The 21680-nt window shown below is 35.5% G+C and overlaps 1 protein-coding gene across 1 annotated transcript; it reads right to left on the bottom strand.

Moving 5' to 3' along the window:
• Nucleotides 1-1892: 1892 nt before the first annotated feature.
• Nucleotides 1893-8047, bottom strand: LOC105058864 (protein BREAST CANCER SUSCEPTIBILITY 1 homolog). Its single transcript, XM_010941925.4, is given in 16 exon segments — nucleotides 1893-2414; nucleotides 2747-2865; nucleotides 2971-3102; nucleotides 3105-3135; nucleotides 3219-3339; nucleotides 3439-3539; nucleotides 3680-3866; nucleotides 3957-4057; nucleotides 4159-4664; nucleotides 4667-5174; nucleotides 5297-5395; nucleotides 5481-5992; nucleotides 6153-6266; nucleotides 6963-7033; nucleotides 7152-7205; nucleotides 7855-8047. Coding segments are annotated over 16 exon segments (3078 nt in total). The 5' UTR covers nucleotides 7911-8047; the 3' UTR covers nucleotides 1893-2048.
• Between the last annotated feature and the right edge of the window lie 13633 nt (nucleotides 8048-21680).

The raw sequence follows: 21680 nt of genomic DNA, 5'->3' as shown, positions 1-21680 counted from the left end.
TTAAAAAAAAAAAAAAACATCTGAGCCGGGCACTAGAGAAAAAAATTATAGGATGAATTTTATTATTTGTCTTATTTCTTTAATATTAATTTTGAAAAAAAAAATTAAAAGTCAAAAATTTCTCCTACGAAGTCATTAGTTTTATAATTAAAAATAAAAAAATATGATATTTTTTCATTATTTTTATAATATATTTTTTATTGATACATATTATATGGTCAAATGATATTTATCAAGTAAATTAATCATCAAGCGAGTTGGTACATATATCTAAGTAAATTAATATATAGTTTTCAGTATATAGAGTTCACTAATATACGTACATTCGATTAAATAATATATATTTAATAAATTAATTATTTAGTAATTTAATATATCTTTTAGTCAATTAATATATATTTTTTAAATATTATGTTCTATAGTGTGGATATCTACAAGTTTTTTTGATATGTATTTAGCAGTGATCCAATATATATTTCTAGATAAATTATATATAATTTTTAAAATATAGAATTTATCAATACATAATATATGATCAAATAATACATACTTACAAATCGATTATCTAACACTTAATGCACATCTCGAAATAAATTGATATATAATTTTTAAAATATTATGTTCATTATTTCACATTATATAATATGATGATACACATTCATCGACATTCTAGTACAGACTACAAGTTTTTTGACGGATACTTTGCAATGGTCCAATACTTACCTCCAGATAAATTTATAGACAATTTTTACTATGTGCTTTTTATCTAGAGATATATATTGAATCACCACTTGATGTGTATTAAAAAAAGTTGCAGTATATACGATATAGTATGTACTGATGAATATAGTATTTTGAAAACTGTGTATAATTTACTTGAAGATATATATTGAGTTACTAAATAACTAATTTGCTAAGTATGTATCATTTAATCATATATTATATATTCGTGAATTCTATATTCTAAAAACTATGCATCAATTTATTTAAAATATGTATTAACTTGTTTGATAATTAATTTATTTAGTATATATCATATATTTATATAATATTTATCAATAAAAAATATATATATTAAAATAAAAAATATATATATTGAAAATAAAAAATAAAGAGAGAGAGAGAGAGGAGAGAATGCTCTTTTTTTTTTTTTTTCATAGGATTCACAACTCTATTAGTAGAAAATATTTTAGATTTTTATAGTTATTCTTTAAAATTGATGTAAAAAAAAAGTAACAAACTATAAAGCGCGTCCCATAAACTTTTCTCTAGTGCTTGCCCCATATGACTTTTGTTCTTGGAATGTGCTTTGACACAGGTGGCAAACTGTGCTTTGGTCATGTAATAAAATATGCTATGAGAATCGTGACCTCTAGAAATGTACCAATTTCTGATCCTAATTTTTTAGCCTTTTCCTTTGGCAAGTTTTACTTCAGTGCATCAGAAATGCTCATGTATTGAGACCTAACGTACCCAGCAAACATCTTGCCCGCTACAAAGACAAGTCGAGGACATAACAAGAATGCATCGAACAAACTAGGCAAAAGACAGAAGAGAAAGATGTCATGCAAATAAAATTTCAATCAGGTTTGTCTTTAATTCATGTTAAGAATTTCTAGCTCGGCCAGGAGCAAGATCATTTTGCCTGAACTGGACTTAGCTATCCAAACTGGAGAATGTTAGAGTTACTGTAATGAAGATAGTTGTACTAAAAAGAACCAGCAAGCAAACCTACTTTGGACCCGGATCCAATTTCATGACCTTGGAAGCACATAACAGCTACAAATAAAAGAAAAAAAAATTAACTGACTCCTGCATGAATGTACAAATGGAAGAACTTGGAAAAATTTACTTAGGCGTTACCTGCACAGCAAGCAGGAGGAAGCGCCCAATATGCTTAAGAAATGACAGTTGTAGGTAAAGCCCAAGGCTACTGTTATACATCAAACAAGCGTTTGTCATACAGCTTGCAAAGGTAAATCATAATATCTTTTATACACGACTTGGAGCAAGGTGTTGCTCAAAACATTCAAAAAAAAAAAAAATTGTCATATATTGTTGGACATCAAGTTAAGAGGTTGCAGTTTGCAAGCAGCAATGGAGTCTATGATCCATGTATTGGTTGCCACTTTGCCTCCAGAAGCATCAGCAAGTGTCTGAGCTTCCGCCCTTCTACGGTTAAAAACCAAAGCATGATCGTTGCATCTGTTTTTCTCTGGATTCTCAAGGCTGTAGATTATGAAGATTGTAGAAGTCAAGGAGCTATCCAACAATTTTTCTTGGTCTCTTGAAATGGGCTTCCTTTGCAAAATAGTCCCTCCTGCTTTAGTGGCGAGATCTTGCAGGTAGCCTTTATAAGATGGTGTGTAGTCTCCACTGAAATAAAAGCTGATTCCATGGAAGAGCTTTGGCTGCTGCAGTTAGGAGCAGAAAGTGTACTGCATAATCTATGGAGGTATGTTGGGCAACAAATCCATGTATTGACAAAGGCATGCAGGCCACATAAAACCAGAATCATATTTCATCTATAATCTTTAGCAATTGTTTGCGAAGTTGCAACCAATAAATAGTTATGTCTGAGACAACTTTTTAATGTTTCACTTCTAGAGAATGTTGGACATGGTTGAGGACTAGAAGCAAAGATTTGGATTTATTAATGTAAGTGTTTTTTGATGAGTAGGAACGAACACTAGATAGTGTTTCTGTATGTTGAGCAACAGAACGAAAAAAGATGGGTGAGAATTACCTTATTAATTGCCCTCAGTCTTCCCAACTGGGGGCCCCTGCTTATTCCATGTACATCAACTGTAATTTCATATTTCTCCTCATCAACAGGTTCCCTAGCCTCCATGCATTCTTTGATCCCTGTGTATTTATATGCAAAAAAATTATGATAAAGCAATGATAAAAATTTTAGCAACATCAGTACTCCTGAAATGATTTTGGCAAGAGACAGAGTATTGCTCTTACAATCCATTGATAAGATCCATTTTCCATCAAGGATGGCCATCAGGAACTTAAGAGTCCTTTTGCATGCCCCATTCTTGTCTGTTGATGCAATGACATGAGTAACTGTTGGAATCCAAGTTTTACTGATGGGACACCGGTCATCTTTGTGAATTCAGAGACAATATCCTGAATGGTCTTTCAAGTCAGAAAAAATATATACATGGTACAATTGGTGTCTCTGAGAATAGCTATAGGAAGTTTGGATTTACCTTCTCTGCATCAGAAAGAGAAGAGCAACAGATGACCCACTTGCAAGGTGATCCAGAAGGCCATGTCCACATCGGGCTCGTGTCATTACCAGGTTTACTTACTGATGGACTTTGAGATACTCTGGAAATTCTTAGCCAAGTTAATCATAAAGACAAACTTGAGTTACAAATAGTTAACCAAATTTAAACTTGAAAAGGAATCAAATCATCATGTAGATACCCTTTCAAATTATATCTCTTTCTGGTTTGCTTCTGGGTCTCAGAAGTTTCGATTGGCAATTTGGATGATGAATGAAGGGGGCACAGCATCACGAAATTTTCCTGTTATGATAATTTTTCAGGTTTTCATCAGGGTAATTTTTCAGGGTCGCATCCAAAAAAAAAAACCCTCATGAAGTCTAAAATATTTGTAACCACAAATCTAATAACTCATTTACGACAAACTTACTAATTTCACTTACACTGTCCCATCGGCATTCTGGAATCAATTTAGCACATGTGAAGTGGAAGCTCTTGCGACAACTTTTCTCAAAGCATCCAAGTGCAGCCCCTTTGATGCCACAACAACTGCATTTTATCCTTCTACTTCTTGTTACCTCTGCTGCAAGGTTGATGGCTATATCATCTTCAAAGTACACATCTGGTGCCCTATATTTAAAGAACAGATCATGCATTTAGTAATGGCCATAGGGGAGGAATACTGTTAGTAGAAATTTAACGAGTAAAAAGGATTCTGACCATTCTGTGCAGTTCTTGTGAGAGTGTATGACATCTACACCTCCGTTAAAATCTGCAGCTACAGGCTTGCCATTGAAATAATGCATCATTTTTCCAGAATCCTGTCATTTTCTCTACAAATATAAAAGCCTCCTCTAACAAACCATAATGAAAGAATCAGAACAATATAAGATTATGTTAGACAATATGCTGATAGGATTACCTCTGTATCATTTGTAGACTGACAGAAAAAACATTGAATCTGAATGTGATTGCTTTCACATTTCCTCAAAATGCTATCCCCAAGAGAATGGCACCTCATCTTTCTTGACTTTTTAACAACCAAGCTCTCGGATTCTTCATGGAGATTAATGGCAGCTTTAATTTTTTCACCCAAAGCCGTTTTCATGGGAGGAATTTGGACAGGATCCTTTGCCACAACTAAGTCAGCAGTCTGGTTTTTCATCCTTCTTTGTGCATTTGATAACTGCTTCTCCTGGTTCTTTCCTCTTCTGGGGTGACCATTTCCAGAGCCTTCGTCATGTTCTAGACTCTTTTCCTTACAATTTTGTTTCTGACCTTTTGCTTCACTGATAGAATTGGAAGGTATTTCCTCAAGTATCTTAGCTACAGAATCATCTATTGCTTTCTTTAAGCCCTCCACAGAACCATCTCTAGAGTTCTTTATGCGCTTTCTCTTTGACTCGATGGTGGATTCCTTGTTCCTTTGCTGGCTTTATCTACTACACCTGTAACCCTCTTCCCTTCATTCTTATACTTTGATATAGTATATATAGTTAGATGCTGTTCAGAATCAGATGCTTCAATTGTGGCGGAATTGTAAACATGGTCTGTTGGAAATTTTAGATGTTTTGTTTGGTAATGGAGAGCAGGATTGTTGCACTGTTTCGGTATTTTCCCTCCAAAAGTTGGACTCCTTTTATCAGTTTCCTCATTTTCCTGAATTGAATCTTGAGCTATTTCCACAGAATCAGTAGGAATTTTATTTTTGGCATTGTTGTAGACCTCGCATCTGGGTCTTGAAACAACAGATGACATCACATGTTTTTTCTGACGTTTACTGTTGTTTCTTCTGTTCTTAAGGGTTCTTTTTCTGGTTTCAGGAATTCCAATTTCAACATTCTCAGGGGGGACTCCATATCTTGATGCAATCCCAATCTCCAAGTCATTCCAACATTCTTTTTCTTGGATTTCATCAAGCCTGTGCCTACTTGCCGTCTGTATTTCAGTGAAATTTCATTGATAAGCATTGATCAAGATGAGTTTGTCAAACCAGTTGCATGACATGTGAAACGTGCAGAAGTAAAGAAAAAAATCGAATTTGGATGAAATAGTAGTACCGGCTCTTTAATTGGTGTTGAACATAGTTCGGGAGAGCAGGCTCTTTGGGTCCACTCAAACATTTCACTATCAAAAGCTACTCCAGCATTGGGTTTGCTCTGCAATTCACCTCACAAAAGATTAATAACAAGAGAGTTCAAAAATTCCATTGTTCTTCTATTCTACACAATAACAAAAACTTACGGTTGGGGTCATTTTAACCGGAGATTCATAGTCAGAGTCTTTGAGGTCACTAAAACAAGGAATATTATGAGGAGGAGGTGTATCTGCTGTGTGCTGACTGCTTAGTCTCTCTGCAGTTTCATTCTCTTCTTCTTCTTCTCTCAGCCAAAAGAAAGGTGAACACAAATGATCCTCCTGGTCCTCCATAGCTGGTTTCTCATTTTTATTTTTTTCCTTATTATCTTTCAACTCAATGCTTGAATCTCCTAATTTAGAATTCTTTTCAGGACGCACTGGAGTCTCTGAGACAGGGTATGGTGTAACATGTATCCGTTTCTTGCCAAAGAAAGAAGGCATTTTTGATGGACCACAATCAGAATTCTTGGCGCCAGATTTCTCATTTTCTTTTTGAATTTTCTTAGATAATCGTTTTCTCTTTGATTTGCCTTGATGTGCCACAGCAGTTCCTGCCGAACCAGAAATTTTGTTAGCATTGCCTTGGATCAATCCATCTGTTGCAGTGGACTCTAAAGCTGCAATAAATCACACAAGCAACAATTTATCTTTCGTACATCCTCCCCCCCCACCAACACCCAACCAACCCAAGAAAGGAAAAAAAAAAAAAAAAAACTGTACATCTTCCATTTCACAATAAAAAGAAAAAAGGTAACTAGCCACCAGATCTGTTGTCACCTGAATATTTGGCTGAAGGTGCTAATTGAGTGGAAAATTTGTTAGTCCCTGCTGCAGCTTCCATGCTCTTGTAAATGCTTACCAGGTTATCCATGTGAGGAGCGGGACGTACTTCTGCAATCAAGTCAGAAACATAACCTTTATGACAAGTATAAATATAATAAAGTCAGACAGATTGAAGATAGATGGATCCAGGATGTCAAGTGAAGAAAGACAAAAGCTGAGAACCACTGCTGGGATCCATCTTCTAGAAAAATAACAAAGTGGTCTAGTTTATTGGAACCTCTATTTAACCAGAACACTCATCATTGGCTAGATTTAGTTGTAGAGAAGTCCTGAGTCCTGACAGATTTTGCTTGAGACCATTGTCCAGAATCTGTTGACTAATTGATTTCTAGTTTAGCACAAAAGGGAAGGTTTAAATAAAAATGGCACCGAGCACTGTCAAATACTACTTCATTGTACAAACCACGTCATAGACAATATAAACTTTTTTTATCAACAGCTTTGCTATCCTATCTCTTACGGATGTGAACATAAACTGCTTTAATGGGTATACAGCTGCAAATTTGGATGTGGATACCATACATCCACTGTTCTACTTACAACTGCTCTCTGCGCTATTAGCAGTGCAATTGCAGGCATTAAGGTATAAGGAAAAGAGTGCCCCTGCTGAGAATAATTATTAGATTTTGCCATCTAGGTGTAGACGTAAAAAAAGTGAGCAGCATCATTTCAAGCTTCTACTTAAACTATCTTTCCCTAAGATTTTGCATCATCTCTATGAATCAGACATGGTACAAAACAAACCTCTTCGACAGAATGGAACTTTGCAGACCGGGCAGTCGGACGTGGACTTCATCGATTTCAAAATGCATAAGCTGGATCAAAATAGTAACAGATGCATAAATCCCCCATACTTTTCTATCCCAAAACAAAAATACCCAAGGACTGAAGAATATTAGTACAACAAAATAAAAAAGATAGATGGAAACTCACTTGCAGAAGACATGGTTGCATGCAAGTGATACCGCACAGTTCAGGAGGTTCCAACTGCAAGACATAATTGATAGAGAGAGTAAGTGAATATGATTTTGGGAATTCTACTATCCAATTCTAGCAACTAATTCAGAATTCCAGAGCTTGTGTGCTTGTTACTTTTCAACATTACATAAATCCACCCAGAAAATAGATTCCTGAGCTCTAATTGCAGTACCCTCGGAGTGGAAATCACATATAGAATATATTGAGGATTAGAATATGCAACAAATATACGGGTGATCTCAAAATCAGTTTTTCTTAAAAAAAAAAACGGGCTAACAAATCCACGGAAAATTAGACTTGTTCTTCCGAGGTTTCGTGAGTCCTGAGACTTGGGTAAGGTCATTCAAATGGAAATTAGATTTGTCAGCGTTTAGATTTGCAGTTCCTCGAACGAAAATTAAAGAAACCCTAGAGCGTTCGGAGAAGCGACAGCAGTGATGTCAGTAAAATCAAAATCCAATTTTTTGAACTGGGACTATCAAATCCATCGAAAAACTAAAAGATGTGCTTCGTTGCTTTCATTAAGTTTGACGTATAGGAGATGTTATTCAGATAAGAAACATGCAGAAAATCGAAAGTCTAACTAAAAAAAAAAAATGAAAACAAAAACAGAGAGATAGAGAGATTAAAAAAAGGAAGTGACAACGGCTTGCGGTACCAAATGGGGCACTTGAGCTCTCTGCCCATCTTCTCCATGTTACACAAATCCGCCATGTTCGTCACCTGGCGATTCCTCTGCCTCTAAGAACGAGCGAGCGAGCGAGCCAGAGCAAGAGAGATGGAAACTAGGGGTGGTGAAGGAGATTAAAGACGAGAGAGGAAAGCGGTGGGATGTAAGATTTGAGTGCCATACCTGGGTATTCCCTTTCCGGGTTTCCCGCGAGTTCACCATTTGTTTGCTTTCGATTTTAAATTTTGGCGGCAAGGCGCCCACCCTCACAAATTTTTTCCCGAACCGGAAGGCGCCTAAACTAACCCGGTCAGATAACATTATCCGAATTATTCATATTGCTGTTAAAATTAATAATAGCAATACTGTTAATAGTAATATTAGTCAAAATAATATAAATAGAGTAGCATTAATGTACTTATAATATGTATTCTTTGCTTAATTCTTTCCAGATTTCTTGTGTCCAGATAGGAATTAGGATCAATCATTATGGACAAGTGGATATTCTAAGAATGGGAAAACCTTCCCATATTTAGTTCCTAAGAAACAGACATGCGAGATTTGTGAAGAGTATATAATATTATATACACCTCTACTATATCACTATTATTTTGTTATATTATATATTATTATATTGTATCATATCTTATATAGCATAGATATATTTTAGTAATATTATATTATATAATTCATGGAACAATATTAGGGATTTTTATGTTAATGTTACATTACCATATTAATATTGTGTATGTAATTATTAAATGTGTTATATAGTCTTACAAACATATTAATATTTTATTAGATAATAATTTATTGTTGCTATTAAAACGTTATTGTATTTTAGAATTATGTAGTTCATAGAGTTATAAACATATTATATAAAATATATATTGTTTTTTAGATTAAAATAATGTTATTATACACATTAATAAAATATTGATGTTAAACAGTATTATAATACTAATAATATCACATGATATGATATATTTATAATATATTATTATATGTTATATTATAAAATATTATATAAATAGAATATGATAACATGCCATGTTTTATATAAATTGTTGCCATAACATTATAACAATATCAGTATTATATTGATGATAAAGTACTAATATTGCTATATTATATTTTTGAGAGCATTGAGAATAGAATTATATTTATTATATATCAAGATAATCATATCTTACTGTTGTCCCTTGTCTTGCCACATTGGTCCCAAATGTTCTTCATCTTTTGGGACTATTTGCTTGTAGAAAGATCTTATTGATCTCGTTAGACCTCCTAAAGGCCTTATTATACAATATTACCACAAAAACAAGACATTTGAAAGAGATCTAGGAGTCGGAGGAGTAATTAATTTCTGTATTTTAGGGACAAGATAAATCATTTTTGAGAAGTGGTTACTTATCTTTTAGAGGACAACTAATTCCAAATACAGCTACCTCCATTTATTTCCCTCATGCAGGTCAATCTCCTTTAACAGCACGACAGGCATGCTCAACACTGACATAGCGTGAGTTCAACACCGCACTAAAACTTTGGTTGCTAGAGCGAGGGATGGAGGACCATATATGTATGTATGTGTGTGTATGTATGTATATATGTGTGTGTATATATATATATATATATATATATATATATGTATGTATGTATGTATATTAAAATAAAGATTTTTATGTTGACAAAGTCTCTATCATTCATGTCTGTAACTCTTTATTATTTAATATCAGATGATCATAATAATTTTTCGTATACTTTCAATTTCACGGTTCATGAAACTGGATGGCTAACGATGAAAGCCAAGAAGACCTACTCTCTCATTAACTCTCTCTACACTTAAAAAGTAGCATTAAATGACTGGCATTAAAGGACCTCCGACTCTCTCTCTACAATGTGGCCTTGATGAGATCACGACGGGCAAATAAAAGAACTAATTTATTAAAATAATATTAATTTAAAAAATATAAAAATAATATTTATCAAAATTTTTTTATTAAAATATTATCTAAAAAAATTTATTATTTGTAAGGATAATTTTGTTTGTCCAATCAACAACTGATTCACGCGAGAGTAGGTCGATTCAATGAGTCGTCTTTTGAAAAGATGATTTTCTGACGCCATCTAGCTTCCGAAAAGATTTTCAACGTGAAAAAAAAGAGAGTCGTTTTATGATAGGACAACTATACGAGTCGCTTTACGATAAAGCGACTTAGGACCTTCTCTTTTTTTCTCTTTTTTTTTACGTCGTTTAAAAAAAATAAAAATAAACATCCTGCCCCTCTCTCTGCCACTCTGCCCCTCTCCCTCTCGGTCCTCTGACCCTCTCTCTCTTGGCCCTCTCAGTCTCCACCGTCCCTCCCCATGCCCTCCTAACCTCTCCCTTAATGGGAGAAAAGTCTAGTAGTCTCTCGATACAAGTACAGTGGTTACTCAAAATCACTTTATTATAGGACGATTCTATAAGTCACTCTATAATAAAATGATTTATAGAGTCGTTCTTTTGTAAGACGACTTATTACCCTATAACGAGGTGACTCTACATTGCTGATTTCACCCTTCATATTGTGTAAATTATAGTAAGTTATTATATACAGTCGTTTTATGATAGAATGTTTTTGTTTTGAACAGAATTTTGATAAATATTTTATAAAATATATTAATTTTATATTTTTTAAATTAATATTATTTAAATAAAATTATGAAATAAAAAGAAGACCAGCATTAAATAACTTCTCTCTCTATATGTATATCGGAGGATTGAACGGGTGGATAAAATTGATACTCTTGGAGCCAAAGCTGGAGGGGTGGATGGACGCTCTTAAAATCATCATTCTGTATATTTTTTAATTATAAAAAAAAATTAAAAACATGATGGACAAATGGTATTAATAGAGATAGAGTAAATGATCCAATTTAAGAATACAATGGAACCGATGGTGTTAAACAACTTGACTATTTTTTTATAATAAAAAATTATTTTTAGAATACGATGGGGCAAATAATATTGGTAGATAAAGTAGGTGAGTTATTTTAATAATATAATGTAACGTATGGTATTAATAGATAAAGAGTAGTGTTAGAAGTAGCTCAGCCTAAAAATACGGTAGATAATTGCATTGGCAGAGCCTCCATCACATGTAAATTGCCATCCAACATACAAATCACATATTTGAATGGCATTAAATTCGCATTATAAAAGGCCTGCATTAATTAAAGAAATCTTCAAAATCAAAAAATTTTGATGATGATTATTAACTTCATTAATATTTGATGGAAGGTATAAATAATGGTATTAATATCATTAAAAAACTAAAAGCATTTGTAATTAAAAAGGAAAGAGGAGTGAAACTTTTAGGATGGAGACTTCATCTCAAACTTTCAATAAAAATATTTATTAATAAAATAATTATGTTATATATTAAGAAAATATTTATTATTTTAAAAATAATGAATGATATTTTTTTCTAAATAAAAGATGTGGTGATGGCAAAGCCCTCCTCCACTATGTTTATAAATAAGTACTCACATATAAAAGGATTTCTGAATGGTATTTTTTTAGTGTAGTAGAAATTGAAGAGCATTCCACCTTAGGATCATGCAACTTTTTGAGCATTTCTATAGTTGATTTTGTTATAATCTCAATATAATAATATTAATAATAATATTTGACAACAAATATATCATAATTAAATAATATTTTACTAATAATATTTTTAGAAGATTAATAATATTTAGGAATATATTAATATATCAATAAAATGATATTTTTAATAAAACTGATAAAAATATTTTTTTAATAAAATAAATATTTTATATATAATGTATGCTATTATATATATATATGTATGCATGTATGTATGTATACATACATACATACATACATACATACATACATATATATATATATATATGTATGTATGTATGTATGTATATGTATATATGTATATGTATGTATGTATACATATATATATATGTATGTATACATACATACATACATTTGAAGTGAATTTTAGTGCAGGGGTAAAATGGTAATTTTAAATTTTTTTTCAAAATTACTATTTTACAGTAAAAATTATTAATTAATCTAATTAATTAATATGTATAAATTTTACATAAAAATCTAAATATGATATATATATAGCATGCATTTAAATTTGAAATTCAAATTCTACAGTAAATATTTTACTGTTATGTGTTCAGAACACATTACCTTTGTGTGGGTAGTCGATCGCTGTAATCTGATCACCGTCGAGAGGATCTGATCGTCGCAATGCAGCCACACAGTATGTCTGGCCTCTGCGGATTGTCCACACAAAGCTTCTGATCTGATCGGCTCCTCACGAATGCTAGTTCGTGGCAGAACTCTTTCGACGGTCGATGTTGATCGAACTCCTTCGATCTTGATCTGTCGACTCTTTGGATGCTCCGAATCATCAGCAGAGGTGCTTGAGAGGTTGATGAATCTCTTTCTGAGATCTGGTGGACTCACGACACTCGTAGCTCACTTTCTCACTTTTCGAACCCTAGGCAGTAACCCTAGGGTACACACAGAAAATCCTACGCCCACTCTCTTTCTTTTCTTTCCTCTCGAAATTTTTGAACTTTTCAAATTCACGCAGAAAGCTTCCTCACGCCCATTTTTCTTTCTTAGAAATCTCATACCCACACCCCACCTTCTTATCTCTTTTAAAACAATACAAGACGTGTCTTAAATGCGTGAGAGGATAAAGCTAGGTGGTTGCTCATTTGAATTCAAATCAAATTTGAATTCAAATGCCAACCAACCCATCCTTATCCACTCTTGGTGTGAGAAGAGAAGGGCGTGGGCTCTCTTGTGCATGGAGAGTTTACATGAGCAACTCTTTCTCGTGTAAAGCAAATGGTGCACAAATGGATAAAGTTAGGTGGCGCATGGATTAGTTGCCCATTCAAATTCAAACTTCATTTGAATTTGAATGGCCAACTCACCATCTTTATCCACCCAAATGGCACACAAATGGAGGGACGTGAAAGGCTTCTTCATGGGAGAAAATTCATGAGAAGTTGTTTCTTGTGAATTCAAATGGGCGCAGATGAGTGAGGTGGCACAGGGAGAGAATTCAAAAGGTGGTTTCAACCTAATTGAACCAACCTTATCAAAATAGGTTAGGCACAATTAGATTAAGTTAAACCCAACACAATTAGACCTTAATTAGGCTCAATAAAATCTTAATCAAATCAAAAATTGACTAAGTCTAACCCCTGATCAAATCAGTGATCAAAATACCTTAGCGATTAGGTCAACACTTAACCTAATCGGGTCAAACCCAACTGAATCCAATTCAATTGGACTTGATCCAAAAATAATTACTCAATCAAATTGAGTTAATTAGCGATCAAATCACTAATTAAATCTCTCATAAATACTGAGTCCAAATTCGATGGGCAATCGGGTATCAAAGTCCATCGATATAAAATCCTGATCAAAAAGTCCCAAACCAGTGGGACTCTTGACCCCAGTACCCAAAATATGTGGAACTCATGATCAAAGAATCCTGATTCTCAATCATAAAGTTTCAGACACGTACGACTCAAAGTTCATGAGCATTAGGACTCTTCACCAGCCATTAGATAGGAACCTCTAATGTGTGTGACCCCGTAGGTTCGAACCTAAGCCGGTAGCACATGAACCAATTCCTGTACTAATCAAAGTGTCCATCTAGCAATGGTACCCGACGTCCGAATAGGTCGAATAGTCACAATCGCAACACTCAGAACCTACGTGAATATGATTATTGTATAATTCATCCTTTTGACCCTTGTGTTTAGGACGACTCAGGGTTAAACTGTCAACCCTGATTAGATCATCCGAATCGTGCTCAACTCAAACAGTCCTGTGACTCCTCACTAGGACTATCCTGGCCAAGGTTTTGCTAAATTGAAACACGACTGTACACAGCTCCTGAACTGGAGTGGTCAATCCCATGTTGACACACGCACCGACAAGTCAAGTACTTGACTACACCCAGCAACCTTCCATCACTAAATTAGAAATTCAGGTAGTCCAGTGTCTAAGTGCAGTGAGTTTCTTGCAAGTCACCATGGCGGTCTCAGATCGGAGGGACAGTTATACCCATATCCCATCGGAGCAAATCTTGACAGCAGAAAAAGCTCCAGAGTCGGTCACGTTCAGTGCAGATGTACCCTTACATCTCACCTGTATGTCATACCAGTGTCTCCACACTCCTTGGTTAAGAGGACAACCAATCCATATGGCACACAATGACCTATACTTGATAAATATTATTGTTCTTGGTAACAACGTATCATTTGATCGCGAATAGGTTTAAGGACTAAACGACAAATCCTCCTTTGTTGAGTCTAAATAGTCCTAAGGACTTCATCACAACACAGGAGTTCATTAGAAGATGAAATAATTTGTGATGAAAAATATCAAAATAATTTTTATTTATTTATAATTCATATACTAATACAAGAAAGAGCACAATCGTCAACAGGCTGACGATTGGCTTTGGGACACTATTCCCAATAATCTCCCACTTGGCCTCAAGCCAATCGGTGCAGTATCTAATACCCATCTTCGACTTGAAGTCGTCGAACTCCTTCACCGCAATGGCTTTAGTGAATGGATCGGTCAGGTTCTCCTTCCCATCGATCTTCTGAAGGTCGACATCACCTCGATCCATGATTTCTTGGATGAGATAGTAGCGACGCAGAATATGCTTCATCCGCTGGTGTGCCTTTGGTTCCTTCGCCTGAGCAATGGCTTCAGAGCTGTCACAGTAGAGCAGAACTGGACCAACAAGGGAGGGTGCTACTCCGAGCTCGGTGATGAATTTTTTCAGCCACACTGCTTCTTTGGCAGCATCTGATGCAGCGACATACTCTGCCTCACAAACTGAATCAGCCACAGTGTGCTGCTTGGAACTCTTCCAGCAGACAGTCCCACCATTAAGGATAAAAATAAATCTTGACACACTCTTACTATCATCGTGATCAGACTGAAAACTAGAGTCTGTAAATCCTATAAGTCTCAAGTCCGATTCACCATAAATAAGCCACTGGTCCTTAGTATTTCTTAAATACTTCAGGATGGTTTTAACAACCTTCCAGTGATTCTCCCCTGGATTAGATTGGTATCTACTCACTACCCCTAGTGAGTATGCCACATCTGGTCATGTACATATCATGGCGTACATGATAGATCCCACTATCGAAGCATATGAAATTCTACCCATACGCTCTCTCTCTTGAGGTGTTGTCAGACAATCCCTTTTTGAAAGAGAAATTCTATGGCTTATCGGTAGATAGCCTTTCTTGGAATTCTCCATGCTAAACCTCTTCAGCATAGTATCAATGTACATGGACTGAGATAAGCCAAGCAACCTTTTAGATCTATCCCTATAGATCCTCATCCCTAGGATGTAGGAAGCTTCTCCCAGATCCTTCATGGAGAATTGTGACGATAGTCAAATTTTTATTTTCTGTAATGCAGGGACATCCTTTTCGATTAAGAGAATGTCATCCACATACAATACAAGAAATACCACTACTAGACCATTAGCCCACTTATAAATGCAGGGCTCTTCTCCATTCTTAACGAAGCCATACGTTTTGATCGTCCTATCAAAACATATGTTCCAACTCTTGGATGCTTGCTTAAGTCCATAAATGGACCTCTGTAGCCTGCACACCTTAGACTTATCTGTGGATGTGAACCCTTCAGGTTGTATCATATACACCTCTTCGTCCAGCTCTCCATTTAGGAAAGCTGTTTTCACATCCATCTGCCAGATTTCATAGTCCAGATGGACAGCTATCACAAGCATAATCTGAATGAATTTGAGCATTGCCACAGGAGAAAACATCTCGTCATAGTCTATACCATAACGTTGACGATATCCTTTGGCAACCAGACGGGCTTTATAGGTCTCCACCTTTCCATCTGTGCCTCTCTTCCTCTTGAAGATCCACTTACACCTTATGGGTTTTACTCCTTTGGGTGGGTCAACCAATGTCCACACATCGTTGACCTTCATGGACTCTATTTCGGATTTCATGGCCTCTAGCCATTTCTCAGAGTTAGGTCTCTGCATTGCATCCATGTAGGTGATCGGATCTATATCGTTTTCATCAAGTTCGACAGGATCGCCGTCCTGGATCAAGAAACCATAGTATCTGTCCGGTTGACGTGGTACTCTACCAGACCGCCTTAAGGGTGTAGGAACAATGGGCTCCAGATTTGATCTAACCAAATCCAGTTCAGGTTTAGCTACTTGTGTCGGTTTTTCCACCTGTCGAACTTTCTCAAGTTCGATCTTAGAGGCAACAGTCCCTTCACCAAGGAACTTCTTTTCCAAAAAGATTACCTTAAGGCTAACAAACACCTTTTGCTTATCAGCTAGATAGAAATAATACCCTTTGGTCTCTTTTGGGTACCCTATAAAATAACACTTGTCAGATCTAGGTCCAAGCTTGTCCGTAATTAAACATTTAACATAAGCCGGACACCCCCAAATCCTAAGGTACAAGAGTACTGGCTTACGTCCTATCCATATCTCATAAGGCATTTTGGTTACAAACTTGCTCGGAACCCTATTTAGAAGGTAACAAGCCGATTCGAACGCATATCCCCAGAGGAAGATCGACTGACCAGCAAACCCCATTATGGATCGAACCATGTCCAACAAGATCCGATTCCTTCTTTCAGACACACCATTATGCTGTGGTGTTCCAGAAGGAGTCCACTGAGAGAGAATCCCATTCTCCCCAAGATATGTCAGAAACTCATTGGAAAGGTATTCACCTCCTCGATCAAATCGAAGAGTTTTAATATACTTCTCAGTTTATTTTTCTACCTCATTTCAAAATAGTTTGAACATTTCAAATGACTCCGACTTATGTTTCATTAAGTAGACATACCCATACCTCGATTGGTCATCTGTGAAGGTTATGAAGTAGAAATATCCACCTCTTGCACTTGAGCTCATGGGTCCACATACATCAGAATGTATCAGACCCAAGAGTTTACTAGCTTGCTCACTTTTTTCAGTAAAAGGTGACTTGGTCATCTTCCCAAGAAGACAGGACTCACAGGTTGGAAGTGATTCACAATCACCAACTTCAAGAATTCCTTCTTGAGCCAACCTGTTTATCCTGTTCTTATTGATATGACCTAGCCTACAGTGCCAAAGGTAGACTTCTGACATATTATCCATTCTAGGGTATTTACCGGAGGTTTGAACCACATTAACAGGCTGTGATAGTAAGTAAATTCCATTATTTAGTTGTCCAACAAACATTGTAACACCTTTCAAAATGACATTGCAAACATTTTTTTTTATTAAAAATTCATAATTGTACATGGCCAAAAGGCCTACAGAAATAATATTTAATAAAAAGTTTGGACAATAGTGACATTCACTTAGAATTACATTACGAGAGTTGATTACAAGGTTCATGATTCCTAAAGCTAGAACTGAAACTTTGCTTCCATCTCCAACGTTCAGGAACCTCCGCCTTCATCAAATCTCCTACTGACCTGCAGACCCTGCATCGAATTACAGATATGATAAGGGCTTCCGATATCCAATACCCAGGCAGTAGTATCACAAATGAAAAAATTACAAGGTGTTATCATATAATTACCTTGCTTCTTCTTCGGCCTGTTCGGGTCCAGAGAGGCAATGTATAGAGGACAGTTCCTCTTCCAGTGCCCCTGCTTCTTGCAAAAGAAGTACTCCATCTGGCTCTGATCGGGCTTGCGCTTCTTGGTCTGACCCTATGCAGACGTCCCAGCATGCAGCTGCACCTTCTTATTCTTCTTCTTCTTGTTCTTCTTCCCTTTCTTAAAGGGTCGACGATCAGAAGAAGACCCTCCCACAACATTCACCGATTCCTTATGGAGCTGGTGATCCTTCTCAAAGTTCTGCAGCAACCCCAACAAGCCGTGGTAGTTCACTGCAGGCTTTGTCATCCGAAAATAAGTAAGGAAGGGGAGGAAGGACTTGGGCAAAAAATTAAGGATCGCATCCTTACCGAGCTGCTCGTGCAAGAAAAAGCCCAGTTTACTTAGGCGCTCAATCATTTCGATCATGTACAGTACATGATCGGTGACTGAGGCCCCATCCCTCATCCGAGTATTGAAAATGACAAACTAGTTTTATGCCTTTCAACGTTGTCAGGCGTGCTAAAAGAGTCGTTCAACATTTGAAGCATCTCCTGCGGCTGGGCGTTCTCGAACCTGCGGCTGAACTCATCATTCATTGCCGCCAGCATTATGCACCGAACGGTGGTGCGGTCGTTGAGCCACTTCTGGTAAGTATCTCAGATCGTCCCTCTAGCGTTCAGGGCTGGCACCTCAGGTGCCGGATCCATTACTACATAAAGGATCCGTTCATGCTCCAAGATGATTTTCAATTTTCGATACCAGCTATCGAAATTAGGTCCCATGAGCTTGTCATTATCTAATAATGATCGGAGCGATAGGGTAGTGGCCATAGCTGCATAAAGAAAAATCAGACTTTTATTAATACATAAATTATTAATACTAAAGACTTGGACTTTAGTCTAAAGTTTTTTCTAGTATTTTTACGAACTGATAGCCTCAACCTCCAATTCAAGGAATTACTTTAATTCCTTAGTGGGTACTAGAATCCACATAGACTACACACGAGCCCAACTTTGGTTGGTCAATCCATGTGCATCATAGGTAGGTTCATAACCAGTTATTTCTCTAAACAACTTCTAGTAATTTATTTTGCCCCAGAACCTAGTCAGTAGGCTTTGGCCTCCACTGAAAAGATCTGGTTAGGTCCAACCATTAACATGACTTGATTTGGTGAATCGGATCAATAAATGATCAGGCCCGACTTTGACCGACCAACCTGACCACCATCAAAAAGACTCAACCAAATTGTCATATTATGAATGATAATTTCATTAGTCAATAAGCACCAAGCCTTTGGGCCTCTAGTGATTATTAAACTAATGGACTCATTATCACTCACTTAATAGGAGGCTATGACTTAGTTATCAGTATAACTTAATCATTTTTAGGAACTTAATAATTTTTGAGGATTTTATTAAAGGATTGAATAGAAGAAATTAACCAGCCAATTTTAATCCTCCCACTGACTTCACCAAGTCAGATTAAAAAGGATTTAATTAAAGCCGACATTAGGAGCACCTAAATCAGTCACACTGATTTACCTAATGACATGGGTGAGTCCTAATCATCAAGTGATCTAATCAAAACCTAACTCACCAGGTTGGCCAGGTAAGTGAGATCAGTGGTGAGGATGCCATTAACTCGTCAGAGATCGAATCAATGCGAGTAGCTCCCACTTAAAAACCACTGGTCAAACTGCTGAACTTACCTTAGACACCAATCGGTTCATTAGTTTTAATTTGATCAACTTAGTAAATAGGGTTCCACCGCGTAGCCATGAATTAAGTCCATCTTGATCTAGTTAAAGATATGGACCCATTCAACTACAACTATTGGAGTTGAATCTAGAGTGTCTTTGACCTAATCTAATTCAACTTTTGATTAGATTTGATCAATTACTCTAATTTAGTCCATTTCTTTAAGCTAACCTTAGGTCTAACCCAATTATGGACCTAATCCATCTAACCCATTGATCCACAAGTTTATGCAATTGCCTTAGGTCTTAATTCACAATTCTAGACCAATTAGACAATATTTAATTCTTTTAATTAAGTATTTGGGCTAATGGGTCAGGATTTGATATTTCGAAAATAATTTTTTAAATTTGAAAGGTTTTATTTTCTGTTCACCAAATGTATTGACTTATTTCACAAACAGATTAGCACATTTCATAAACAGCAATCCTATTGCTAATTACATAACAGAAAATAACTCAATCAAAATAAATCATGAATATTCCTTTAGATCTAATCTAACACATTCATGATAAATTATACAATTGAACCTTTATAATTAAATCTTTTTGCTGCTTCGTTTGCATAGGATATAATCGCATCGGCACCCCTACCGTCATAGGAGAACCCCATCGAATGGGAGGAGAGGGCCTTTAAATCTTATTTTTCTCCTATGATCGGACAACCATGGCAACCAACCCAATTAGACTACTTGCTACTTGGATCAAGTATATCTAAATATATTAATTTTTAAATTTAAATTTTAAATTTCAAATTTCAAATTTTTAATTTCAAATTTCAAACAAATTTTAAATTTTAAATTTTAAATTTTTGAATTTCAAATTTCAAATTTTGAATTTCAAATTTGAAATTTCAAACAAATTTTAAATTTCAAATTTCAAATTTTGAATTTCAAATTTTTAAATTTTGAATTTTAAATTTTAAATTTCAAAATTCAAATTTTAAATTTTAAATTTTAAATTTTTGAATTTTGAATTTTGAATAAATTTTAAAATTTAAATTTTAAATTTAAACTTTTAGATTACTACTTAATCTATGCATGCAAATGTATATCATATTTTAAAACCTGCTCTGATACCATTTGAAGTGAATTTTAATGCAGGGGTAAAATGATAATTTTAAAATTTTTTTAAAATTACTATTTTACAATAAAAATTATTAATTAATCTAATTAATTAATATATATAAATTCTACATAAAGATCTAAATATGATATATATATAGCATGCATTTAAATTTGAAATTCAAACTTCTACAGTAAATATTTTACTATTATGTGTTCAGAACACATTATCTTTGTGCGGGTAGTCGATCGCCGCAATCTGATCACCATCGGGAGGATTTGATTATCGCAATGCAGCCACATAGTATGTCTGACTTCTGCGGATCGTCCACACAAAGCTCTCGATCTGATCGACTCCTCACGAATGCTAGTTCGTGACAGAATCCTTTCGACGGCCAATATTGATTGAACTCCTTCAATCTTGATCTGCCGACTTTTTGGATGTTCTGGATCATCAGCAGAGGTGCTTGAGAGGTTCATGAATCTCTTCCTGAGATCTGGTGGGCTCACGACACTCGTAGCTCACTTTCTCACTTCCTGAACCCTAGGCAGTAACCCTAGGGTACACACAGAAAACCCTGCACCCACTCTCTTTCTTTTCTTTCCTCTCGAAATTTTTGAACTTTTCAAATTCACGCAGAAAGCTTTCTCACGCCCACTTTTCTTTCTTAGAAATCTCATACCCACGCCCCACCTTCTTATCTCTTTTAAAATAATGCAAGATGCGTCTTAAACACGTGAGAGGATAAAACTAGGTGGTTGCTCATTTGAATTCAAATCAAATTTGAATTCAAATGCCAACCAACCCATCCTTATCCACTCTTGGCATGAGAAGAGAAGGGTGTGGGCTCTCTTGTGCATGGAGAGTTTACACGAGAAACTCTTTCTCATGTAAAGCAAATGGCGCACAAATGGATAAAGCTAGGTGGCGCATGGATTAGTTGCCCATTCAAATTCAAACTTCATTTGAATTTGAATGGCCAACCAACCATCTTTATCCACCCAAATGGTGCACAAATGGAGGGGCATGGAAGGCTTCTTCGTGGGAAAAAATTCACAAGAAGTTGTTTCTCGTGAATTCAAATGGGCACAGATGAGTGAGGTGGCGCAGGGAGAGAATTCAAAAGGTGGTTTCAACCTAATTGAACCAACCTTATCAAAATAGGTTAGGCATAATTAGATTAAGTTAAACCCAACATAATTAAGTTTAATTAGGCTCAATAAAATCTTAATCAAATCAGAAATTGATTAAGCCTAACTCCTGATCAAATCAATGATCAAAATACCTTAGCAATTAGGTCAACACCTAACCTAATCGGAT

This window comes from Elaeis guineensis, chromosome 2, assembly GCF_000442705.2.
Source record: "Elaeis guineensis isolate ETL-2024a chromosome 2, EG11, whole genome shotgun sequence".
NCBI lineage: Eukaryota > Viridiplantae > Streptophyta > Magnoliopsida > Arecales > Arecaceae > Elaeis > Elaeis guineensis.
The sequence above is the reverse complement of the archived record's forward strand: the minus strand, read 5'-3'. Positions and strand labels throughout refer to the sequence as shown.